The 27,121-nt window shown below is 43.9% G+C and overlaps 1 protein-coding gene across 2 annotated transcripts in view; it reads left to right on the top strand.

Moving 5' to 3' along the window:
• SNAPC3 (small nuclear RNA activating complex polypeptide 3) overlaps nucleotides 1–26,781 on the top strand; it is a 66,049-nt gene extending 39,268 nt beyond the window's left edge. The window contains exons 5-8 of one of the 2 annotated variants that reach the window (XM_073652312.1): nucleotides 2,437–2,519; nucleotides 15,505–15,669; nucleotides 16,650–16,757; nucleotides 26,221–26,781. In XM_073652312.1, coding sequence (XP_073508413.1) covers nucleotides 2,437–2,519; nucleotides 15,505–15,669; nucleotides 16,650–16,757; nucleotides 26,221–26,368 — 504 coding nt within the window. In that variant the 3' untranslated portion in view covers nucleotides 26,369–26,781. The remainder of the gene's footprint in view (nucleotides 1–2,436; nucleotides 2,520–15,504; nucleotides 15,670–16,649; nucleotides 16,758–26,220) is intronic. The other variant, XM_073652304.1, reaches the window with a different exon arrangement.
• The last annotated feature ends 340 nt before the right edge of the window (nucleotides 26,782–27,121 follow it).

The following is a 27,121-nucleotide window of genomic DNA, read 5'->3' as shown; positions in this document are numbered from 1 at the left end:
GAAATTTGGCAAGCAGTTTGCTAACTGTAGCATGGGAGATGGGTGGTCTCGTAGGGTGTCTTGCATTGAAATCTGCTGCAATGACCCAGGTACTGCGTTCACCAAACATCAACACAATTTCTATCCGCTCCTCACGTGTTAACCTCTGCGACATGTCAATGGCTGTAAACAAAGAGAAACTTGTAAATAAGTCATGAAAGAATAAAGTTACGTTAAAACCAAGCGCACCATTGTTTTTCTTATGAAATTCTCAATAAGTTTGATGTGTCACATGACCTTCTTCCCATTGAAAATAATAAAGTTGGAATCCAAAATGGCCGGCTTCAAATTGTCCGCCATGGTCACCACCCATCTGGAAAAGTTTTCCCCCTCCCATATACTGTGCCACAAACAGGAAGTTGATCTCACCAACCATTCCCATTTAATTTAGGTGTATCCATATAAATGGCCCACCCTGTACAGAACGATCTCCAAAAAAGATAGGCTTTACACAAAGGCCAATGTTAAAAGGTTATTTTTTTATTATTAAGTACATAACAGTAGAAGACATATAAAAAAGTGAGAAAACTACTGCCAATACAATAAGTGGGTATATTTGAGTACAGTAATGGGTATGTGCTTTACAGCAAAATATAATGAATGTGACTCATCACTGTAAAATAGTTATCTGTACATGTAACTCTCAGGAAGATCATACATTACTATGGGCATAGCAATTCATACCTAACAATTGATAATATCTTGTAAACATATAGAAATAGATATTATGCTAGAGGCCATTGTACCCTTGTACATGAATCATACAATGATTAGGTTAAACCCCATAACGATTAATAATATCTAGCGGTGTTCTAAAGCATTCAGTAGCATATCTGTCAATACAATAGGTAATGGCAAAGTTTCCAACAGTAAAAACTGTTTAATAAGTGGAAAGATGGAATACCACTAATGTTATAGATCTAATTCTGTCCAGTGACTAAAAACATATGATGGCTTATTACAATGAGCATGATTACTAGAGCAAAGTCAGGTAAATAAAGCACATGAAATTTCCTCAGCAGTCGATCTCGGTAAACCACCACACCCGACTCTTGTTTCGCATTGAAACGCTTCATCCAGGGGTCAATATAAGGGAAAGTTTCACCCCCCCCCCCCCCCCCTCCGTCAGCTGGCAGGGACTCCCGGAGAGTGATCTGCCTTACACCTCAGCTTACCAGATACTGCTGGTCTGATGGGCTACCTGTAAGCAGCCAATCACTGACGGACTGAGATGATAATGCAATACTAAGTAAGTAGTGCAGCGTATCGTCTGTGATCAAAAGTACCACTGTGGAACTAATAAGTATTGTACAGGAAAAAATAAAAACTAGAAAGTGAAACAAAAATTTCCAATTTAAATAAAAAAACCTTTAACCACCCCCACATATTTCGTATCATTGCACTCGTAACGACCCGTACTTTAAAACTGTTTCATTGCTTATCTCAGATGGTGAATGCCGCAAAAGAAAAAAAAGTTTTTATATATTTTTCCCGTCGTGCAAGAATAGTGATCAAAATGTTTCATGGTTAGCAAAATGGTAGTAATAAAATATATAATATATGTATGAGTAACAAAGCGCAAATATGACTATATATTTGGTATCATCACCATAATTTAATGACAAAAAAATAAAATACTGTAGAATTACTGTTTTTGTTTTTTTGTTTTTTCTTGTCATCCTATAAAAAGAAGTGTAAGGGGTTGCCCAATGTTTGCGCTCAAGTGTGCAATCACTCTGTTGCTGCAGACTTGTGAATCCTCACAGTGCGCTCCATCAGAATTCGCCGGTCCGAGAGTGAGCGGGCGGGCGTGATTGCAAGTATGTGATATGCATACATGCGGTCACGTGCTGACTAGATGTGTGTGGCCACGCTCTATACAAGTGAATGGAGTGAGGCCGGACATGTCTACTCGTAATGTGGCCAGAAGTATGCAATAAAAAAATAAATAATAAAAAATAAATAATTGCGGTCACATGACTGCCTGCTACCGACGCATCCTGACAGCTCACACTGTAAGGATTCACAGGTCTGCAGTCACATAGAAAGAATGCACACTTGGGCCCCAAGACTATACAATCCCTTTTAATGAAAGTTGGTAAATCAGTTATATGTACCCAAAAATGTTGCCAATGATAAATACAACTCCTCCCGGAAAAAAAACAAGCCAGCAAACAGTTATATAGAAGGAGAAATAAAAATGTTATGGACCTTTGAATGCGATTGTTTAAAAAAAAAATAAATCTTTGTCCTGAAGGCCCAAAATTGGTCAATCCAGAAGGGGTTTAGAGTTAAAGAGCAGCCTGTCAAATGTGACAGATTCCTTTTAAGCTTCATAATTAAGTTAAATTCAATTTAAAGGATTTTTTTCTCTAACCACTTTCATGTTTATTTCAGGAGCTCTTCAAATCGGCGTTCTTTTATTTTGAAGGCATATTTTACAATGATATGAGATATCCAGAATGTAGAGATATTAGCAGGTAAATTACTCGCCTTGTATACATCCATAAGCAGATGTTACATTTATCTGTTTGTGTACTGTATTTGTCCTATTTGATTTTTAGGCTGTGCTATTAGGGCAGTTTTCGTTCAAATGTGTAATTGTGAGTAGTATTCTTATATGCAAAAGTGTTTAGAGATAAAAAATTGTAGATAGCGGCACTCCCCACTGGTATTTTAAAACGGCAACTTTATTAGAGTAACGTGAGAAGTGTAGGCCTGGAGAAAGATGCGAGTGACAGCTGTTTCGCTTGAAACACGCTTCTTCAGGCGCACACGTCACAAAGAAACACACCTCCTATTTTATCATACCGCCCATCAACAATACAAATAAGAAAAACATTATTTACTAAAACAATTTTTATCTAAGAAGTACAAAGCACTAATTAATTTACTAATGTAAGAATGGACTGAGGTTATGTTGAATATTTTTAGTCCCAAATGACCTAAAGCCTCTGTTATTTTGGATAAAATAATAACTTTTTGTTGAGAAAAAAGATCTATGTCGACCATCACTTGATATCGGTACTGGTTCCAAATGCAAATCCACAACATTTTACAACAATCTGAAGGTCTGAAACATAGATCCAACATAAAAATACAGACTGGCTAAATAGGAGTGTACCGAGAGGGAATTTTAAGTGTATACACTGCTATTATTTTAAATATACAGCTCTGGCTAAAATTAAGAGACCACTGCAAAATTTGTATTTTCTCTGATTTTTCTCTTTAAGGCTATGTGCCCACGTTGCGGAAATGAAGCAGAAAATTTCTGCTTCATTTCCGCATGTCCTCTCCCAGAAAAACGCATGCGGAATTCCGCACGCGTTTTTTGCGCGTTTTTCACGCGTTTTCGACATGCGGAATTGCCTTGCGTTTTTTCATGCATTGAATAAGGCAATTCCGCATGCAGAAACGCAAAATTAATGAACATGCTTCGGATTTTTGAACGCAGCATAAACGCTGCGGAAAAATCCGCATCATGGGCATAGAACTTGCAGATTCTCATTGGGGACCATGGGGTGCGGATTAACAAGCGTTTTACAAGCGTTTATGCTGCGGAAATTCCGCATCAAAAACGCTTGTAATCCGCAACGTGGGCACGCAGCCTATAGGTATATTTTTGACTAAAATGTACATTGTTGTTTTATTCTATAAACTACTGACAACATGTCTCCGAAATTCAAAGCTTTTTAATTTAGAAACAACAATACTCATGTTTTAACTCGGGAAGAGTTCAGAAATCAATATTTGGTGGAATAACCATGATTTTTAATCGCAGCTTTCATGCATCTTGGCATGCTTTCCACCAGTCTTTCACACTGCTTTTGGGTGACCTTATGCCATTCCTGGCACAAAAATGTAAGCAGTTCTTCTTTGTTTGATTGCTTGTGACTATCCATCTTCCTCTTGATTACATTTCAGAGGTTTTCAATGGGGTTCAGGTCTGGAGATTGGGCTGGCCATGACAAGGTCTTGATGTGTTGCTCCTTCATCCACACATTGATTGACCTAGCTGTGTGGCATGGGGCATTGTCCTGCTGGAAAAAACAGTCCTCAGAGTTTGGCAACATTGCCTGAACAGAAGGAAGCAAGTATTTTTCAAGGATAACCTTGTATGCGGCTTGATTCATACGACTTTTGCAAAGATGAACCTGCCCAATTCCAGCCTTGCTGAAGCATCCCCAGATCATCACCGATCCTCCACCAAATTTCACAGTGGATGCAAGACACTGAGGCTTGTATGCCTCTCCAGGTCTCCGTCTAAGCATTAGACGACCAGGTGTTGGGCAAAGCTGAAAATTAGACTCATCAGAGAAGATTACCTTACTCCAGTCCTCTATGTTGCAATCCTTATGATCTTTGGCAAACTTCAACTTGGCTCTCCTTTTGCTTCTCATTGATGAAAGGCTTTTTTCTAGCTTTACATGACTTGAGGCCTGCCTCTAGGAGCCTGTTACGAACTGTTCTTGCCGTGCACTTCACCCCAGCTGCCATTTGCCATTCCTTTTGTAGGTCACTTGATGTCATCCTGCAGTTATTGAGGGACATTTTAATAAGATGACTGTCATCCCGGTCAGTGAAGAGCCGCTTTCGCCCTCTTCCGGTCTGTAGCTTTGTTGTCCCCAATGTCTGCTGCTTGACCTTGTTGTAATGGACTGCCGTCTTCGAAATTTTAAGGATGGAGGCAATATGACGCTCCCTGTATCCCTCTGATAGTAAAGCCAGAATTGAGCCCTTCTTTTTCTCACTCAAGACTTTTCTTTTCAACTCCTTTGGCATGGTTAAAAGTTATTTTTTCATTCAAATTACTTTTGGGCTATTCCTAGCACTTGTTTTGCCATCCAGCTTGTCCTATTGCAAGAGGATTGTGAAGACCACAGCAGTGTTTTTCATACTTTACCTCATTACATAAGATTTGGTTCAGTAAGTAGTAGTAGTCCACATTAAGTAGAATGAGGTGTACTTTGGTTGGAATTCAGCTGACACTGGAATGGAATGGCTGTCAGACATGTAGAGATGGTGATTTTTAGAAAACTGTGCAGTGGTCTCTTAATTTATCGGTCGACAATGACAGCACCACGAGAGAGGGGATCCGAACACCAAGGACAGGAAACCTACAGGCTTAAAAGGGGTGGCCCTCTCTCTCGCCTCAGTTTGGTTTCCTGTCCTTGATGCAGGGAACCTATTTCAGGCTCGTGGAAAAAACCCGGATGGCGACTGCTGTCGAGCAGCGCCCCTATCTAGGATCTGCAGCTCCAGTGTCTGCTTTGTGGGTGCACCCCTATCTGGGAGTGGCACAGCATATTTTGCATCGGATAAGCAGGAGGCTGCGCCCCTATCTGGGGTGGCAGCCCTTTCATCAGCTGCTTCAGCCAAGTTTGCGCCCCTTTCTGTGGAGGAGTCTGCCCCTGGTCTGATCTGGACTGCAGTGGGACTGCGCCCCTATCTGGGATGGCAGAGCCCACCATCGCCCTCAAGACAGGCGGGTTGCGTGGGATGTCGTCCCCATCGACACCCAGCGGAGGTCGGCGTGCTGGATATCCGATGTTGCGCCCCAATCCCGGGTAGCAGGCACGTGGATCTTGGCAGAGCCTACCTGGAGCGGCGGCGACTGGAGCTTCCCGGCACAAGGCTCGTGCGGGCGCGCACTTCCGGCCTCCTCCTGTAAGTCGCGGCCCGATGACGTCACCGCACCTCGGGGCGATCACGTGACCATTACCCGGAAGTCCGGTCACGTGCACCTAATTGTAAGTGAGGTATTAACCACAGCGTCGGGGCCGGCGTCCCTTTTTGTTAAAAAAAAAGAAAAAGGAAATAGGGAAATGTATTCAGTCGAAATCAGATGGCTGAGGGGTGGAACAGGTGCTACTTAACTGGCCCAAGCACCACTGTTCAGGGCTTCCCAGCTTGTTCTCATCATGGAGTCTGATAATGAGCAGCAGCAAGTTGAGCAGCCGCCATCTCCACCATCTCAGCGGCTGTTTGGGGAGCCCCAAAAAGTGCATCGCCCTCGTGTTTCTGGTAATGCCCGGTCCCCAGGAAAAAGAGGTTCGGGGTCTAAGTCCAGTCATCACGGCTCCAGCAGGATGGACGAATCTGCAGCCTCCAGGGATGATCCCCCAGCTGAGAAGGGTCCTTCCTCCAAATCGGTACCAGCCTTTTTTGAGTCACCTGGGTAAGTGATCTTTTGAGAAAGTATCCCTTCTCCCCTTCTAATTTTAATAGGGGAAGAAGTGTACCTCCAAGACCAGGCATATTCAGTGTGCATTGTGTAACTCCGTCCTTCCCGACTCGTATCCCAAAAAATTGTGTCAGTCCTGTATAAATCAAATGCTGGCAGGAGACCCCTAGCCTGACCTCGGGATTAAGAACCTTGGTCAAGTTGGAAATCAGTAAAATCCTCGCCAAAAAAACGAAAGGAAAGGTGGATACAGACCGTGAGATCTCCCCAGCCCCTGATGACTCCCTGTCGTCGGCTTATGAGTTGGACTCGGACGACGCAGCCTCTTCATCGTCCACTTCCTCAGATAGTGGTGCTGGTCAGAATTGTTTTCCCCTTAATGGTGTTGATGGTTTAATTAAAGCAATTCGGTCAACCATTGGTATTACAGATGCCGGACCGGAAAAATCAGTCCAGGATGTTATGTTCAGGGGGCTGGGGCAGAGGAAAAGAAGAAGTTTTCCCTTTAACGATAAAATTCAGGACTTGATACGTAGAGAATGGAAAAGGCCAGAGAGAAAGGGTATTCTTCCTCCGTTCTTTAAAAGAAAATATCCCTTTGAAGACTCAGCTTCTTCCTCCTGGGAGAAAGCCCCCAGAATAGATGTGGCTATAGCTAAGGCATCTAAACGGTCCTCTCTCCAATTTGACGATATGGGGGCTCTTAAGGACCCTTTGGATAGGAAAGCTGACACTTTTCTCAAAGGGACCTGGGAAACATCTGCGGGGGCCTTAAAACCAGCGGTTGCCGCTACTTGTACCGCCAGGTCCCTAATGATATGGCTGGACCAACTTAAATCCCATCTGAGAAATAACACCCGCAGGAAGGAGATTTTGTTAGATATGTCACTCCTACAGGGGGCAGCAGTCTTCCTGGCAGATGCCTCTGCGGATTCAGTCAGATTGGCAGCGAGGTCAGCCGCCATGTCCAACTCAGCCCGTAGAGCCTTGTGGCTGAAATGTTGGCCACGTGATATTCAAGCAAGAACGAGACTCTGTACTATTCCATGTGAAGGAGAGCATCTGTTTGGGCCTGTTCTGGATGAACTTCTGGATAAAGCTAGTGACTAAAAGAAAGGTTTCCCTAGCTTGTCTATCCCCACTTACAAACGTCCTTTCCATAGGAGAAGGTTTCTACGAAAAAGACCACAGAAGGGTCAGGAGAAATGGGAAGACCGCAGACTGAAAGGTAGAGGGCTCCTATTCGGCTCTTCTTCTTCTAACCAAGGCCCCAGGAAACCGAGTCAATGACTCACAGCCCAGGTTCCAGTCTGAGGTTCGAGTTTCGGCAGATTCCTCGTGGGAGATTCATCTTGACCCCAAACCTTTCCTCAGAATTAGAGCAAACGGCCCTACAAGTGGAGGTCCTGAACTTGGTCCATAAAGCGGTCCTAGTAGAAGTCCCGACAGCAGAAAGGGGACTAGGATTCTACTCGCCTCTTTTTGGTTTCTAAGCCTGACGGGTCTTTTAGGTGCATCATTAACCTTAAAGCCCATAATACGTTTTTGTTAGTTACCACCTTTAAGATGGAATCCATTAAATCTACAATAAAGTTACTTTTTTCAGGCTGTTACATGGTAGTGTTAGACCTAAAAGACGCCTATTACCATGTACCTATACATATGGACTTCCAGAAATACCTTAGGGTGGCTTTGATCATAATGACGAAATTAAACATTTCCAGTTTAGAGCCTTACCGTTCGGTCTGGCCATAGCCCCCAGGGTATTTACTAAGGTTATAGCGGAAGTCATGGCTCACGTTAGAGAACATAATATTTTGATTATCCCTTACCTGGATGATTTCTTGATAGTTGGAGACTCAGCCTACCAATGTGATAATCATCTTAATTTAGTATCCTCCATCTTGGAAAGTCTGGGTTGGATCCTAAATCTAGAGAAGTCCAGGGTAGTGCCTTCAAAAATACAACAGTTCTTGGGTATCATACTGGATTCAGAGAAAGCATTATCAAACCCGGTCTTGTCCCTTAGAGCTGCGATGTCCTTGTTGGGTACCCTGTCATCTTGCCTTCCTGGGGTTCTGTGGGCACAATACCACTCCAGGGTTCTACAATGGGATGTTCTACATAATGAGGTTTTGTTAAATGGGCATTTAGAAGGACGAATGTCCTTGTCTCCCCGATCTGTTGAGTCCTTGCAGTGGTAGGTGAACATGGCGAACCTGTCACGAGGTGTTCCCTGGGTGTTTAGAGTCACTAAAATAATTACAACCGATGCAAGCTTCCGTAGATGGGGGGCTCATCTGGGGGATATGATTGCCCAGGGGTCCTGGTGAGAAGCTGAAAAAAGTCTTTTCTCCAACACTAAGGAACTGCTAGCAGTGGATAAGGCGATTAATCATTTCTTGCCTTTCCTTCATGATAAGAATGTTAAAATCCTTTCAGATAATAGGATAGCCGTAGCTTACGTGAACCATCAGGGGGGTACACGTGCTGGATCACTGATGAAAGTGACGGATCATCATTTTCAGATTTCGGAATGTCATCTCCTTTCCTTAACGGCCCTCTACATCAAAGGAAAAGAAAACGTAAAAGCAGACTACTTAAGCCGTTTTTCTCTGAGGCAGGGCGAATGGGAACTAAAGCTGGATATTTTTTCCCAAATAGTCCGAAAATGGGGTCTTCCGGTGGTAGATCTCTTTGCCACAAGGCTAATCGAAAGACAAAGCTCTCTTGCTCCCTAAATCCCAGAGAAAACCCCCTGGCAGTAGACGCTCTCCAAATAACTTGGAATTTCAGTCTGGCCTACGCCTTCCCACCATTGAATCTCCTTCCCATTGTTCTAAGAAAGATCAGAGAGGACAAGGCGAGGGTCCTCCTGATCGCCCCCTTGTGGCCCAGGAGACCCTGGTTCTCATGCCTGAGGAACATGTCCATCTCCGATCCTTGGGTCCTACCCAAAATTCCGGATCTCCTCAGCCAGGGTGCAATAGTCCATCCTCAAGCTCCCGGCCTTCACTTGACGGTGTGGAACTTGAGAGGTCCCTGTTAGAACTCAAAGGATTCTCCCAAGATCTAGTGATTACACTAATGCGTAGTAGAAAACCTGTCACTACCAGGATTTACGCTAGAACTTGGAATTTTTTTTTATCTTTCTCTGGTTCTACAGTTGGTGAGGGAGCGCCAATTGGTAAAGTTTTAGAATTTTTACAGAAAGTCCTCGAGTCGGGGTTGGCAACAAGCACCCTTAAAGTCCAAGTCTCTGCCTTAGGTGCCCTATATAACTGTGACCTGGCAGGAAATTATTGGATTTCTCGCTTTATCAAAGCTGCGTTTAGATCCAGGCCTGTTATCAAAAACAATTTAGCACCCTGGGATCTAAATTTAGTTCTAAAGGCATTAACTAGTTCACCCTTTGAACCAATGGATTCAGCATCCCTTAAGTCCATCACCCTTAAAACAGCGCTTCTAATAGCTCTAACATCAGCTAGAAGGATTAGTGACATCCAGGCTCTGTCTTCAGCTTCACCTTTCACTCAGATCCTGGAGAATAGAATAATTCTTAAAACTGACCCAGCATATCTCCCTAAAGTAGCTTCCCGTTTCCATAGACTCCAAGAAATAGTCCTACCCTCGTTCTGTCCTAATCCAAGTAACCAAAAAGAGGCAGAATTCCATACCTTAGATGTTAGAAGATGTGTGATTAAGTACCTGTCGGTCACCCAGGCTTTCAGGAAAGATAGTTCCTGGTTTATCTCCTACCAAGGGGCTAGAAAAGGGCTTAAGGTTGCTAAGTCCACCATAGCTAGGTGGATCAGGGAAGCTATGTCTGTAGCTTATGTCTCCAGCGGGGAGGAAGCGCCACAGGGGTTGAAGGCTCACTCTACCTGAGCAGTGGCGACCTCGTGGGCGGAGAAGACGGGTGTCTCGATGGAAGACATATGTAAGGCTGCTACCTGGTCTTCTCCATCTACCTTCTATAGGCACTATAGACTGGATTTGGGTGTTTCATCTGACCTCACATTTGGAAGAAGGGTGCTCCAGGCTGTGGTCCCGCCCTAAACTTCTTCATCTCTGCAATTTTCTCGTGGTGCTGTCATGGTCGACCGATAAAGTCTTAAGTTACTTACCGGTAACGAGATTTTTCAGAGACCATGACAGCACCCTTATATTCCCTCCCTTCACTTTATGGGAGCACTCCTCAGTTATTTATTATAATTCTCTCACTTAGTGGTGTTGTATAAAAATATTATTTTTATCATTGTTTACCATGTCTACTAACCTGGTGGTCCGCTCAATGCTCTGTAATCCAAACTGAGGCGAGAGAGAGGGCCGCCCCTTTTAATCCTGTAGGTTTCCTGTCCTTGGTGGGCGGATCCCCTCTCTCATGGTGCTGTCATGGTCTCCGAAAAATCCCGTTACCGGTAAGTAACTTACGACTTTTTGCCAGAGTTGTATATATTGTAATAATCAGGTACAATTAGGTTGTTATACTCACAACTCCAATCACTTCATTATGTGCCAATAGTAAATTTTTGGTATATGCTGCTTTATGCGATTGTGGGTGATGATTTTTGTTGAAAAAAGATCTCTTTTTATCAACAAAAAAAACCCCAGAGGCTTTTGGTCCTTTGGGACTAAATGATCGACATGATCTCAGTCCATTCTTACATTAGCAAATTAATTAATGCTTTGTAATTTTTAGATAGAAATTCTTTTTGTAAATCATGTTTTTCGTATTTGTATTGTTGATTGGAGGTGTGTTTCCTTGCGATGTATGAGCTAGAAGAAGCGTGTTTCACGTGAAACAGCTGTCGCTCGTCTCTTCCTCCAGGTCCACACTTCTCACATGTTACCCTAATTAGGTTCCTGTTTTAAAGTACCAGTGGTGAGTGCTGCTATCTACAATCTTTTCTCTCTTTTCCATGTATGCAGCACTTTTTTCCAAAAAGCTGAACACCACCAAAGTCTGGTTTCGGTAATTTTTGGTCAAATTTGTAGTTATTACTTCCTGTTAACAAATATGTGGATTTGTTAACAATGCCAGCGTTGTATATCTACATCTACCAGCAAAAATGTTTAGGACTGTGTGCTCCTTATCTATCTGTTTTATTTATAATAATGTTCTTATTATATTTTTCCATCTTAATACATTTTTAAAGTGAGTCCGTCACCCCCAAAATACATTTTAAATAGGCTAGACATTGTTGTAAGGAGCTTAGCTCCTATAACAACCATACTAGCACAGTGTCGGTTACTAATACAGTACTTGAAAAAATAACTTGATATACAAATGTAGAAGCTTCGGTGCATGGCCGAGAGTTTGGTACAGTGATATGCATTCCTGTTTTGCATATTGAAGCCTTTTATCCACTTTGGATTGACAGTGCTCCCTTTCTAGAAGGAGCACAGTTTGAATGCTGCTTGCTTGTGCGTGGACACAGTGTCTGGGTATGTTCTCCTTCCTTTATCCTTTCTTCCTATGGCACTCGATGCACTTTGGAGTATATTAGTCCCAGTATGCAAATAAGGAGGTGTAATGGTGCACCAAACTCTTGGTCAAGCCAAGGGTTCACCGAAGCCTCCTCATTTGCATATGAATTTAAGTTATTTTCTCAGGCACTGTATCTGTAACAGGTACAGTGCTAGTATATTTTGGTATAAGTCCCCCACAACAGTGTATAGCCCATTTAAAATGCATTTTGGGAGTGTAAGAAAGCAGATAGACAGGTCCTGGGTGGAATATGCGTCACCGAGGTGCCTAGCATCGGTAATGTGAAACCCGGAAAAGCAGGCTCCAGCACGCATAATGCTGAGTGTTGTTTTTTTTTTTTTTGTTTGTTTGTTTTTAATGTGCCCAGATTTTGGGTCCGGGTTTTAGGAGCATCTGGGAGAGCTGAGTGGGACTGGCTGCTCCCATATCTCAAGTCTAGGCCCGACAGCTGATATAAAATGGCAATTGAGCTGCTCCATAGTTGCCTGGGAGTGGAGGTGGAAATACTCTGGCATGCTAGTCTGCCATTAGCTGAGACCAAGCGTAGACCTGTGCTGCTGGTGAGTCCCAGCCAGTGACACAAGGTATGTGGATTGTCAAGGAAGGACTCTGTATGTGTTGCTGTCACCGTGTCTTCTACTGAATCATCTGTTCTCATTCATGGAAGTCCCACAAGCCTCTACCGGTTTCTCCCCATTTGAACTGTTGTATGGCCGACACCCTGTGCGCTCCTGGCTATAGTGAAGAAGACCCGGGAAGCAGAGTCTGCACTCTATAAGAGTGTAATAGCAATCCTCTAGTTTCTAAGCTACATGTTCTAACGTGATGCCCTTTGTGAAGGAGCACCTCCTCAAGGCGCAGGAGGCACAGTCAAGGGTGTATAATAGGTCAGCTAGGGTGAGACAGTTCAACCCTGGGGATCGTGTACTTGTGCTGATACCCACAGTGGAGTACAAATTCTGACCAAGTGGCAGGGCCCATATGAAGTGATGGAGCAGATTGGCAGAGTAAACTACAAAGTCCATCCACCAGGGAAAAGGAAGCCTTACCAGGTTTACCATGTTAATCTGATCAAGCCTTGGCAGGACAGTGAACCTCTGGAAGCTCCTTGTTTGTTCACCAAGTCGGAAGCCAACGTGGAAGATGTCAAGGTTGGAAGACACTGTTGCGCTCCCAAAAGCAGCAGTGCGGAGAGTTACTGCACCAGAACAGACACCTGTTCTCAGAGTTACCAGGACTTGCTCAGGTCATAGAGCATAAGGTTCTCACGGAGCCTCATGTTTGCGACAGCTTGAAGCCCTATCGGATTCCGATTGAGCTCATTGAAAGGTTAGGGCTGGCTCGGTACATTACTACCCTGGATGTCACCAAAGGCTACTGGCAGATTCCCCTCTCCAAAGAATCCAAGGGAAAAAACTGCCTTCTCAAAGTTGTATGGATGTTATCAATACGTCAGGATGCCGTTTAGGTTGCCGGGAGCTCGGCCACCTTCTTGAAAGCCATGGACTGGATCTTGGCAACCCCCAAAAAGTATGCAGTGGCCTACCTAGATTACATCGTCATATTCAGCCAGGTTTGGGGGAAGTCATCTGAGCAAGATCCAGACAGAACTTGATACCCTAAGGAAGGCGAGTTTTATCATCAACTGGAAGAAAAGCGCCATGGGTATGGAGGAGACAAAGTATCTGGGCTATGTTGTAAGATGGAGAGAGATCAAACCACAGATAAGTAAGGTTGAGGCAATTCAGAGTTGACCACAGCCCCTCTCAAAGAAGCAGGTCAGGACATTTTCTAGGCATTGTGGGCTCCTATTGAAGATTTTTACTTAATTTCGCCTCGATAGCAGCCCCTCTGATGAATCTAATGAAGGGTAAAAAGTTGACGATGGCTAAATGGTCCCCAGAAGCTGTGGCGGCCTTTTAGGAACTGAAGCTCGCCCTCTGCAAACAGTCAGGGTTGGTGGCACCGGACTTCTGAAGTTTTTGGTTCAGACGGACGCATCGGATGTTGACCCGATCTCTGTCTTGTCCCAGGAGATTACCAGGGAGGAGCACCCTGTCATGTACTTAAGTCGTAAGCAGTCCACTTGTGAGATAGAATGCCTGGCCATTAAGTGGGCATTGGATGCACTTGGGTACTATTTGTTGGGTAGAAAATTTAGGTTAGTGTCGGACCATGACACACTGAGGTGGATGTGGGAGAAGAACAATGCCCGAGTGACCCGGTGCTTTCTGGCATTGCAGATTTTTAACTATAAAGGTAGAGCATGGGCCTGGAAAGCAATAAAGCCATGCGGATTCAATGTCATGGGTACATTGTATGATGGCAGAAGGTGCCCCCCCCGGCTTTGGGCGGAGGGGGGGGTTGTAAGAAAGCAACTGGACAGATCCTGGATGGAGTAAATGTGTCACCGAGGTGCCTAGCCTTGGTGATGTGAACCCGAAAAAAGCAGGCTCCAGTACATAAAGTGCTGAGAGGGTTTTCTTAATGGGTACAGAGTCTGGGTTTTAGGACCAGCTGGGAGAGCTGGGTGGGACTGACTGCTCCCATATCTCCAGTCTAGGCCTGGCAGCTGATATAAAATGGCAGTTGAGCTGCTCCATAGTTGCCTGGGAGTGGAGGTGGAAACACCTCTGGTATGCTAGTTAGACTGCCATAAGCTGAGACCAAGCGTAGACCTGTGGTGCTGGTGAATCTCAGCCAGTGACACAAGGTATGGATGTCTAGGAAGGTCTCTGTCAGTGTTGCCGTCACTGTGTCTTTTTAGATGATTGCTGTTTATCTTCATTTGCTGGAAGTGTTATGAACTTTTTTTTGGAATAAACCTTCCTGTGTGAACAAGACACTTTGTGAGTGAATCCATACAATGGTGACTGACTCTCTTTAATGTGCCCCAACTTGCTATTTGATATCCCATCTTTTAAGGATGCCCTTCAAGGTTTTTCAAGACAAGTGTTCCAAAATTCCAGTTGAGAGGTATAAGAAGCCTTGTTAATGGTTATAGGAAGCCCATGATTGCAGTTATTTATTCCAAAGGGTGTGTAACCAAATATTAAGTTGAGGGTGCCAATAATTTTGTCCGGACCGTTTTTGGGGTTTTGTGTGAAATTATGTCCAATTTACCTTTTTTTTCCTGTTTATTTCCTTTTATGTATTGGAACAGCACAAAAAAAACAAAACGTGTAATTGCAATAAGGTTCTGGGAAAAATACTTTATTTTCTGGAACAACTTGAAAAGATGCTAACACTTTCAGTCATGACTGTTTAAAAAAAGCATGGATTTCAATTTAATACATCGAATCTCAGATTTCAAGGTATCATGTTATTCAGCTTCCTATGACCTACATGCCCATATAGACTGCTTAGGAGGGTTGATCCTACTGACAGATTCCCTTTTAAGTCATTCTACAGCCACCAGTAGACAGTACAACACCAACACTATAGAAGACAAAAAATGCAATGTTTTTAATGAAACCCAATTTCAAAAATATTTTTTTAGCTCCAATTATATACATTTAAGTATCAAAAAAAATTGTATAAAGAATTTTATACTTTTCTGTTTTTGATCTTTTTTTACATTGAGGCTTTCTAGGAGGTGATAGGTCATCTTTAGTCAGTTGCTCCACTGCCATATTCACCAAAGCAGAGTAAACTATTCAATATCGAGTGTTCTGGTTTATGATGAGCTGTCGCTTTTCTTATTAATGCATAATGCAATGATCTCATAGGTAATTAGTTATGTCAATGATTTGATATTAATGCACTGTTTTGTATTTGAATGGTTTTCCAGAACCACAATTGAATGGTCCGAATCCCGCGATAGAGGCTATGGGAAATTTCAGTCAGCCAAAATGGAAGACTTTACTTTTAATGATCTCAATATAAAAATTGGTTTCCCTTACATGTACTGCCATCAAGGAGATTGTGAGCACATTGTAACTTTCACAGATATAAGGTAGGTCAATAAGCTGATTGCTTTTTGTTTTGATATTTTGTCACATAAAAGTATCAGAAAGTGTCATGTCAGATATCGGGCAACTGCAATTTCCTGTGGATTTGCACTTCATTAAAGCGCACCTGTCAGCAGGATTGTGCTCAGTAGACTACATACACTGTCAGGTGGGTGACATTACACTGAGTAAAATTATACCTTGGTGGGTCTTTTTTAACTGCAATCAAAGATTTTCAGTTAATGAGATTCTGGTGCATCGGGGCGGCCTGTGTGATGGGCTCTATCTGACGCTCTGCTTATAGATTCATCTGTATGCTCTTATGGCAGGTCACTGTGCCTTCACTGACCTGCTTCCTATTTTCCATAATGCATATACTATGTGGGGTTAGGAAAAAGAAGATTTACATCTAGGAAAATGGTGCCAGCACATGCACAGTAGCAGCTATCGCGTCCCGATCTTTTTTTTTTTTTGCTCCAACAAAATGGCCACGGTGCGTGTACAATAGCATCTGTCGGCAAGCAATAGCTGCTACTGCGCATGGACGGGCGCCGGTGCCATTTTGCTGGATGTAATTTTTTTTTTTTCCTAACCCCACAGTCCCACCCTGAAGCACCAGAATATAATTGACTGAAAACTGCAATCAAAGATGAAACAAGAACCACAGTGCGGATTTCATCAACTCAGTAATCCTTTTAATCCGTGTAACGGCGCCCACCACTGCATGTAGTTTACTAAGCACAATCCTGTTGACAGGTGCTCTTTAAGGCACCAAGCACTGGCCTTCAGTAGGGGAAAGTTGTTGCACAAAGACCTGTATCATCCACTGGGAAAATCAAACTGCACAGATCAGACCAGATCATATGAGAAATCACAGAAAGCTGCCATTTTTAGACTAAAGCCTTACAGTGTTTTAGATGTCGCCATTTGGAAAATATCTTATTGAACAATTTAACAGTTTGCGTTTTCTGTTTCCCATTAACAGGCTAATACACCACGAGGACTGTTTAGATAGGAGGCTCTATCCACTGAATGTTCGAAAACATTGGTTTTGGACCAGAAAGTGCAATGTCTGTAAAGTGTATGTTGCAAAGTAAGTGTTTTCTATGAATGTGGATTGCATGACAATATACTTGTGTTTTAATGAAATAGCGGTATTTGTCTGCATTTTTTGACTTTGCCTTGTTGGGATTCACTCTCTCTGGTAGTCATTAGGCCTTCGGTAGCGTTCACACAAGCAGTGCACTTTAGGTCCAAACACCTGCAGTTTTTATTGCTCTCCACAGCACGGAAACAAACTCATAAACATAAATCCCTAGCCTTGTCCAGGAACTAACTAAATAGAACAGACCCTGGCTACTCATACACACCTGAGCTAGCCCCAACTAAGCCAAACAAAACAGCTATTGTCCATATCATCCACTGATACTTGCGGTTCTGCACACTGCCTGTACAAACTCTTCTCAGAGAGGGATTCTGGCCTGTCTCTCACTAAAGATCAGGACGCATCCAGTCTGGTCCGCTTCCCTGAGCTGACTGACTAACTAAGGAGAACAGCTATCCTGGTTATATGCAGGCCAGCCAGATGATCTAGTCAGAACCTGTAGGACTAAGGTTTAACCCTAGCCTACCTGGCTTTGCTACATACCCCCCCACCTTTCTGCCCAAAGCCAGGGGCTGGGCACCATCTGCCAACACACACAACCTACAGGACTTTAAATTGACCCAAACGTGAGGCTCGAGCTTGATGACACGAGGGTGACCTAGTAGCTCAAAGAACCTGCCCCTATTTTTGGGTACCGATTTTCAGCCGTGCTAAATTTTGGAAGGCAGCTAAGTTCCTGCCACTTTGACGCTGGCAGGGTTGGCTTCTGACTGGGCCAACCAGCAAGGGGTTTCGAGTGGGTCCTTATGCTTCCACGGGTTTTAGTAGGTTGCCATAATATATGGGAAAGGCCTTCCTTTTCCCTGGTTGGTGTTTTTTATAGTTGACCCCTCCCACCTTTTCCACCACCCTATAAGGCCCCTGCCACTTGGTAAGGAGCTTGCTCTCTCCCCTGTGGGCACTAACACAAGTACCCAATACCCAGGCTTAAAGGGGTTGTCCACTACTAGGACGACTGCTTCTTGATCTAAATGTTTGGCCACAATAAAATAAAAAGCCTATACTCCCTTCCCGTGCGAGTTCCGTTCCAGCGGTGTTTCCACTCGCGGTACTGGGGCTCTCGTGCTGTTGTCATGACAAGCGAGTCTGGCGCCCAATCAGCGGTTGGCATCACTGTTCCCGCCTTCTTACGAATTGAACACAAAGAGGACTTTAGGGCTGCAGCTGATCTGATTTCCTCTTCATGTTCAATTCATACAAAGGGTACAGTGACTCCAGTGCTGATTGGGCTCTGGGCTCACGTGTCATAACACGCGAGAGCCGCAGGACCACGAGTGCCAACACCGCTGGAATGGCGCCGACACAGGAAGTGAGTGCAGGCTTTATTTTATCGGGGCCAAACATTTAGTTTAAAAAGGGGTTGTCCTAGTAGTGGACAACCCCTTTAAATTGTCTCACTCGAGCTGACCGATTATAACACATGGGTTTTTCCTCTTGGGCCTAGAGGAAGCGCTCTTTTACTTGTCCCTTCACTTTATTCCCACAACACAGCAAATCAATATGCCTGGCCCCTTGCGAAACCGATTATCGGCTCCTGTCTCCCGGGGAACCCCACTTACATTTTCCAGAGTACCATTTACTGTTAAGTCTCTGAGCTGGGTAGTCCCAAAGTTGTCTTGGGACTCCTCCAGGTCAGGGATATTCACTTCAGGGGATGCTTCCTTATCCTCCTTTCTAGCCAGTACAGTAAAGCTATGTGCCCACAATGCTGAATTGATGCGGATTTTACATACATTTTTTCTGCCAGGGAGAAGCTTTTTTTAATCATTTTTGCATGCGTTTTCGCATGCGTTATTTCTAGCGCTTTTCCAAGCGATTTTGAGCATCACTTTGGAAAAGTGCTTGACACGTTGGTCACACAATATAAATCCATGCAACCGGCATGGATTTATATTGTGTGACCAACTTATGCTGCTTTAAATGCAGCATCAATAGTAAAAAAAAAAAAAAAAAAAAAAAAATTAAAACAGAAAAAAAAAAAAAATTAATTTATACTTAACTCTCCGGTGGCATCCTCCGGCCTCTGCGTCCCACGGTGTTCAGAAAGGACCTGTGGTGACATCATTTAGTCAGCTGACAGGTCATGCAACTGCTGACGTCAGCAGTCGTGTGACCATCACATGACCAAATTGTGACCGCAGGTCCTTTCAGAACACTGCGGGACGCCGAGGACAGAGCACGCCGCCGGAGAGGTAAGTATGTTTTTTTTTTATTTTTTACGTTTTAATTCTTTTTTTTTTACTAATGGTACCCGGGTCTGGAGGAGAGTCTCCTCTTCTCCAGACCGGGGTACCATCCACGCATTGAACCTCATAACATGTATACATGAGGATGTTATGCGGTTCAATGCAAGTCAATGGCGCAGCGATTACACACAATAAATGGTTGTGCTGCGGATTTTTCCGCAATGATAATCTGCAGCGGAAACTTGCGCAGCATGTGCAAAGCACATGCGGATTATCATTGGGAAACATGGCAGACAACTTAACAAGTTTTTTTAATACATTTTCGCGGCAAAATGCCGCTGTGGAAACGCATTAAATCCACATCATGGGCACACAGCCTAAAAGGAAATTCACAGTTTCCATCATGGAACTGGACTACTGCGTACTACAGCTTTAGCCTATAAGTTACAGAACAAAGGAAAAGCTCGACCGATAACAATAGCATGCAACAAGTCCTTGACCATTCCCAATTGGTGGGACACGGAACCACAGTCTGTGACTCGACACCTTCAACGAATATTGATACGAGTTGTACCCTTTGAACCTGGCTCTGACCCCCCCCTCCCCGGTCTTTGTGCGCCCCTCAGACTTAGCCCTGGGCCCCTTCTTTTGGGTATCCCAGAAATGTGACCTTAGGTTCTGTTCATTGCCCAGGAAGTTCTCCATGGCTGAGTATCTTTCCACCAGGCTTACTAAGTCATGTGCATTCTGGGTATCTCCTTAGACAACACAGCTTTGTACGGATTTCAGTAGTGAGTGGATATATCGGTCCACTACCACTCTTCCACCATCTGTACTGGAGAGCAGGTCTCCGGCTGCAGCCTTTTTTGCAGCAAAATAGAAAAGGTTCACCAGCTCACCTGAGTATAGGCGTTCTGAGGTACGGAGCACGAGGAACCACTTCGGAGTCCATGTAGGAAAAAAAAAAAAGGAGAAAAGCTCCAGCCACAGATAAATCCCAAAAAATAGTTGTCTTTATTGAGTTAAGATACAGATATCAAAGCCATGTCCATAAAAGCAACGCGTTTCGAACACAAATGGTGTGTTCTTTTTCCAAGCCTTTTTTGCACCAGTTGTAACAGGTCGTATATCTGGAACCTGGGAGGCTTGTCCCTTTGTTAGCGCCAGAGGTGGACCCCTTATGTTCGGACTGCCAGGGTGAAAGCCCAAATGTGCCATAAGCTCCGCCTTCAGCTTTCTGTGGTTCCCTCATAAGGTATGGAGGTAGGACCTCTGCCCATTGCTCTGGGGGCAGTTTCTCTCTGTCTTTCACCCTTTCAAGTAGAGTCAGAAAAGCCTCAGCGTCGTCTTGGAGTCATCTTCTATATGGTTTCCCGTACTGTTCCTATCTCCTGGATACCTTCAGTTTGGCTAGCGAGTGATGCCATCTCTTGGACAGTTTCTGCCAGGAGAGCCATCTGCTGTTGATGCTTCTGCTGTAACTGCTGCAGAAGCCGCTGCTTTAATTCCTGCTGCTGTTGATACTGCTGGATCAGGAGTTTGTTGTTTTCCTGTTGGGTCTGCTGTTGCTGCACCTAGACTAATTGCTTAAGAAGCTCTTCCATGCTTTCAGACTGTTTGCAATGCTGTAGCTGCCTTTACCCAGGATATTCAATCTTTACACTGCAATCACCTGTGCTCTCTGGGACGTCACACCCGCATTGCATCCATCAATTGTAGGGATTCACTCGCTCTGGTAGGTATTAGGCCTTTTGTAGCCTTAACATATGAAATATACACTGCTCAAAAAAATAAAGGGAACACTTAAACAACACAATGTAACTCCAAGTCAATAACACTTCTGTGAAATCTACCTGTCCAGTTATGAAGCAACAATGATTGTGAATCAATTTCTCCTGCTGTTGTGCAAATGGAACAGACAACTGGTAGAAATGATAGACAATTAGCAAGATACCCCCTATAAAGGAGTGGTTCTGCAGGTGGTGACCACAGACCATTTCTCTGTTCTCATCCTTTTTGGCTGTTTTGGTCACTTTTTCATTTTGCCATTGCTCTCACCCCTAGAGGTACAGTATCATGAGGTGGTGTCTACAGTACAACCCACAGAAGTTGCTCAGGTAGTGCAGTCCATCCAGGATGGCACATTAGTGCGAGCTGTGGCAAGAAGGATAGCTGTGTCTGTCAGCACAGTGTCTAGAGCATGGAGCAGATACCATGAGATGTGGAGGGAGCCATAGGAGGGCAACAACCCAGCAACGGGACCGTTACCTCCTCCTTTGTGCAAGGAGGAACAGGAGGAGCACTGCCAGAACCCTGCAAAATGACCTCCAGCAGGCCACAAATGTGCATGTGTCTTCACAAACGGTTAGAAACCGACTACGTGAGGGTGGTATGAGGGCCTGACGTCCACAGATGGGGGTTGTGCTCACAGACCAACACCATGCAGGATGCTTGGCATTTGCCACAGAAGACCAGGATTGGCAGTTGCCACTGGCGCCCTGTCCTCTTCACAGATGAAAGCAGGTTCACACTGAGCACATGTGACAGACGTGACAGAGTCTGGAGACGCCGTGGAGAGCGATCTGCTGCCTGCAACATCCTTCAGCATGACTGGTTTGGCAGTGGGTCAGTAATGGTGTGGGGTGGCATTTCTTTGGGGGGCCGCACAGCCCTCCATGTGCTCGCCAGAGGTTGCCTGACTGTCATTAGGTACCGAGATGAGATCCTCAGACTCCTTGTGAGACCATATGCTGGTGCGGTTAGCCCTGGGTTCCTCCTAATGCAGGACAATGCCAGACATCATGTGGCTGGAGTGTGTCAGCAGTTCCTGCAAGATGAAGGCATTGAAGCTATGGACTGGCCTGCCCGTTCCCCAGACCTGAATGCGATTGAGCACATCTGGGACATCATGTCTCGCTCCATCCACCAACGTCACGTTGCACCACAGACTGTCCAGGAGTTGGCGGATGCTTTAGTCCAGGTCTGGGAGGAGATTCCACAGGAGACCATCCGCAACCTCATCAGGAGCATGCCCAGGCGTTGTAGGGAGGACATACAGGCACGCCACACACAATCCTGAGCCTCATTTTGACTTGTTTTAAGGACATTACATTAAAGTTGGATCAGCCTGTAGTGTGTTTTTCCACTTTAATTTTGGGGGTGACTCCAAATCCAGGCCTCCATTGGTTAATAAATTTGATTTCCATTGATGATTTTTTTGTGATTTTGTTGTCAGCACATTCAACTTTGTACAGAACAAAGTATTCAATGAGAATATTTCATTCATTCAGATCTAGGATGTGTTATTTGAGTGTTCCCTTTATTTTTTTGAGCAGTGTAGTTTAGGTACCAACACATGGAGTTTTTATTGCTTTGCACAGGTTGCACATCACCAAAAAACTCATAAACCTAAATCCCTAGCCTTGTTTAGATGCTTACTAAACAGAACAGGCACTGGGTACTCATATATTGCAGAGCTAGCCCCAGCTCTTTCAAACAAAACAGCTATTGTCCTTAGCAACCACTGATACTTGCGGTTCTCTGCACACGATTTGTGCGACTCTTCTCAGAGAGGGATTCTGGCCTGTCTCTCTCTGTAGTCCAAGACACATTCAGTCTGGTCAGCTTCCCTGAGCTGACTGATTAAGGTGAACAGCTAGGCTGGTTATATGCAGGGCTAGCCAGGTGATCTAATCAGAACCTGTATAACGAAGATTTAACCCTAGCCTACCTAGCTTTGCTACAGCCTAATTTGGAAGCTTTACAATGTCAGAATTTACTTCTATAGCAGCTGCAAAATGCAGTTTCACTCAGAAGTTCATTCTCCCAGTGAAAATTAACTCATTGGGAACCAAATACTTTGATGGCTAATAACTCCACAACGGAGTAGAAAGAAGAAGAAAAAAAAACAAAAACGTTTTATTCCGCTCTGCAACCAGTATTTCATCATGTGTCCAGCTCAGCATGAAAACACTTGGCAAAATAGACTTTTTAATGATCAGTTAACTCTCTTCATTTTTGCCTTCCCACATTTTTGCAGCCATAATTTTGTTTTTGTTTTCCCTGATGTCTAAGGCTTTGTTTTATATGCAATAGTTTGTATTTTTTTTTTTGCTTATTAGGTTTTACACTGCACCCATTTATCTAATTCTTACAGTATTATGGATACCTAATTTGTTTTAATTTTGTTTTTTTAAGTTATGTAATGTACATACAATAAAATGCATTTTTTACTTAAAAAAAAAAAAAAAGGCTAAATTGGTGTAAGGTCTTTTTTTTTTCTTTTTTGTTTTTATTTTGGTTACACTTTTTTCTTATTTTATATTGATATTTTTCACATAATCTATCCCCCAAGAAGCCATAAAAGATCTCTGGAGAACATTTATTCTCTATGGGGTTTTTCACTGATTCCTAAAATAGCTCCCTGCAAAGACCCTGTAGCTTTGCTATGCCATGCAGACACCATGCTATCTGACTGTCCCTTAGTGCTGTCTGTAGTCCATGTAATGCAGATAATAATGTTGTAAAGCTTAAGGCTGTGTGCCCACGATGCGTTTAAGCGTTTCCGCAGTCGCAGAAACGCTTAAACGCATGGTAGAAGGCCTGCCATGTCCCCCAATGATAATCCGCATGTGCTGTGCAGATGCTGCGGAAATTCCGCTGCGGATCATCATTGCGGAAAAAACGCAGCACTATCAATTATTTTGCGGAAGTGCTGCGTTTTCGCCGCCATTGACTTGCATTAGAACGCGCCAATTCCGCAAGACTGAATCTGTACTTGCGTAATTGGTGCGTTCTAATGTGCGGATGGTACCCTGGTGTAGAGGAGAGGAGAGTCTCATCCACACCCAGGTACCATTAAAAAAGATGTAAAAAAAGAATAAAATAAAAAATAAATGTATACTTGCCTTCCGGCGGCCCGCGGTGCGCTCCTCCTTGCTTCCCGGCACTTCGCGATGGAATGAAGGACCTGCGCTGACGTCAGAGTCATGTGACGGGTCACGCTACGCTGACGTCTGCAGGTCCTTCACTCTACCGCTGCCGGCAGCCGGGACGGTGAAGCAAGACAGCGCGGGCCATCGGAGGGTAAGTATATATTTATTTTTTGACCTTCTCTTGGTCACACTATATAAATCCATGCCGGTTGCATGGATTTATATAGTGTGACCAAGTTGACAAGCACTTTCCAAGTGATGCTAAAATCTCTTGGAAAACGCTTGTCAACCCGCATGCGGAAATGCATGTGAAGAACGCTGCACATCCGCATGTCCCGGGCAGGAAAAACGCATGTACAATCCACATATAGTGCCTACAAGTAGTATTCAACCCCCTGCAGATTTAGCTGGTTGACACATGCGGAATTAACTTGGCATTGTGACATTTCTACTGTAGATCAGCCTGGAAGTGGGAAATGCACTGCAGCAAATTTTGTTTTTTTTTTTGTTTTTTTTAAAACGTTAAAAGTTAATTCAGAGTGTCATTTATTATTCAACCCCTCAAACCACAAGAATTCTGTTTGGTCCCCCTAAAGTATTAAGAAGTAGTTCAGGCACCAAGAATAATGAGCTTCACATGTGTGGATTAAAGATCTCTTTTGCCAGCCTTTTCTGACTATTTAAGACCCTCCCCAAACTTGAGAACAGCACTCAGACATGGTCAACATGGGAAAGACAAAGGAGCATTCCAAGGCCATCAGAGACAAGATCGTGGAGGGTCACAAGGCTGGCAAGGGGTACAAAACCCTTTCCAAGGAGTTGGGCCTACCTGTCTCCACTGTTGGGAGCATCATCCGTAAGTGGAAGGCTTATGGAACTACTGTTAGCCTTCCACGGCCAGGACAGCCTTTGAAAGTGTCCTCCCGTGCCGAGGCCAGGCTTGTCCGAAGAGTCAAGGCTAACCCAAGGACAACAAGGAAGGAGCTCCGGGAAGATCTCATGGCAGTGGGGACATTGGTTTCAGTCAATACCATAAGTAACGTACTCCACCGCAATGGTCTCCGTTCCAGACGAGCCCGTAAGGTACCTTTACTTTCAAAGCGTCATGTCAAGGCTCGTCTACAGTTTGCTCATGATCACTTGGAGGACTCTGAGACAGACTGGTTCAAGGTTCTATGATCTGATGAGACCAAGATCAAGATCTTTGGTGCCAACCACACACGTGACGTTTGGAGACTGGATGGCACTGCATACGACCCCAAGAATACCATCCCTACAGTCAAGCATGGTGGTGGCAGCATCATGCTGTGGGGCTGTTTCTCTGCCAAGGGGCCTGGCCATCTGGTCCGCATCCATGGGAAGATGGATAGCACGGCCTACCTGGAGATTTTGGCCAAGAACCTCCGCTCCTCCATCAAGGATCTTAAGATGGGTCGTAATTTCATCTTCCAACAAGACAACGACCCAAAGCACACAGCCAAGAAAACCAAGGCCTGGTTCAAGAGGGAAAAAGTCAAGGTGTTGGAGTGGCCTAGTCAGTCTCCTGACCTTAACCCAATTGAAAACTTGTGGAAGGAGCTCAAGAATAAAGTCCACATGAGACACCCAAAGAACCTAGATAACTTGGAGAAGATCTGCATGGAGGAGTGGGCCAAGATAACTCCACAGACCTGTGCCGGCCTGATCAGGTCTTATAAAAGACGATTATTAGCTGTAATTGCAAACAAGGGTTATTCCACAAAATATTAAACATAGGGGTTGTATAATAATTGACCCACACTTTTATGTTTAAAATTTAATAAAATTCAACTGAGCAACATAACTTTTTGGTTTGTAAGATTTATCCTTCTGTTCATAAAACCTACTCTCGTTTGCAGTTTGAAGGCTCTAACTTATTTGCATCTTATCAAACCAGCTAAATCTGCAGGGGGTTGAATACTACTTGTAGGCACTGTACGTTTTTTTCTGCCAGGGAGATGCAGAAATGCTCAGGAAAAAATCCTGAGCATTTCTGCATTGTGGGCACATAGCCTAACTCTAAATGTTGTACATTGCAGCTCAGACAGGAGTGTGGAAGTTCTTTTAAGGAATTGTAGGTAGTAGTGGGTTTTGGCTATAATAAGTTCTTCTTTCCTCCATTTTCTGGTTTTAGTTGACGTGCTTTCTTCCACAAGCATCATCTTTGCTTCCTTGCATTTCTGCTGAATTTGAAGCTGGACCATCAATAATAAGAAAATAAATCAACACTTATTTTTTTTTTCTGTGTTTCAGGTGGGTAACAAACCAAGACAGCCTTGCTCCAGACGATCCTTGCTTCTTCTGTGATGTTTGCTTCAAGATGCTTCATTATGACATGGAGGGCAATAAACTTGGAGACTTTGTAGCATATGCTTATGTTGACACCGGAACATTTAATTAAAACTGATTAATTACAACAAAACTAATTTACCAGATATGTGAACTCACTGTGATGATTCCAGATGCAAAGAACATGCAGTTATCTTTTTCATTGTCTATACCGAAACTACATTTCTGCAAGTTTAGTGTTGGACAAGGAATCTGAGGTCAAAAACGTTCTGTAAAACTATTGTACGTTGATATATCTTCCATTACATGCATCTTTATTTTGTAAGGCCCTATGATGTTATTTTTATGAAATGATGTAATGTAGATTAAGGGTGGAGAACAGGAAATCTCAGCAAAATAGTCAAAATGTGACCAAAATTATTCTCTTTGTAGGGAAAATGTTTTGTCTTGTAATTATTACAAAAATCCAGGTACAATATTAATGCAGTTATTTGTTGTCTGTAGTCTAAATATGATCCCAAAATACTAATTTGTGGCAGCCTGCCTCAGAAACCCTAATAAGCTTGTTGGCCACAGTGCTCCCAATAATAATAATGAAGGAAAAGGCCTGGGCGCTGGAGACAGTGGCAGGCAGCTGAAGGAATGTGGATCATTCCCTTCCTTCCCTAGTCCTTTTGTGTCAGGAATATTTTTATGGTTGCAGCTTCTGCCAGTTGAGTCAGGGGGTCTGCTAGCTGTGTCGTAGAAAATCTACTAATCTCTTCCTCATAGGCTTGCTTGCCCCTATATGTTTATGGTGGGTGTTTCACTGGTGGTTATGTCCCCTACAATCCAAGCAGGACCCTTTAATCAAACTGCATGGGTC

This window comes from Phyllobates terribilis, unplaced genomic scaffold, assembly GCF_046119375.1.
Source record: "Phyllobates terribilis strain yellow unplaced genomic scaffold, ASM4611937v1 Scaffold_1__5_contigs__length_1240528914, whole genome shotgun sequence".
In the NCBI taxonomy this organism is placed as follows: Eukaryota; Metazoa; Chordata; class Amphibia; order Anura; family Dendrobatidae; genus Phyllobates; species Phyllobates terribilis.
The sequence above is the reverse complement of the archived record's forward strand: the minus strand, read 5'-3'. Positions and strand labels throughout refer to the sequence as shown.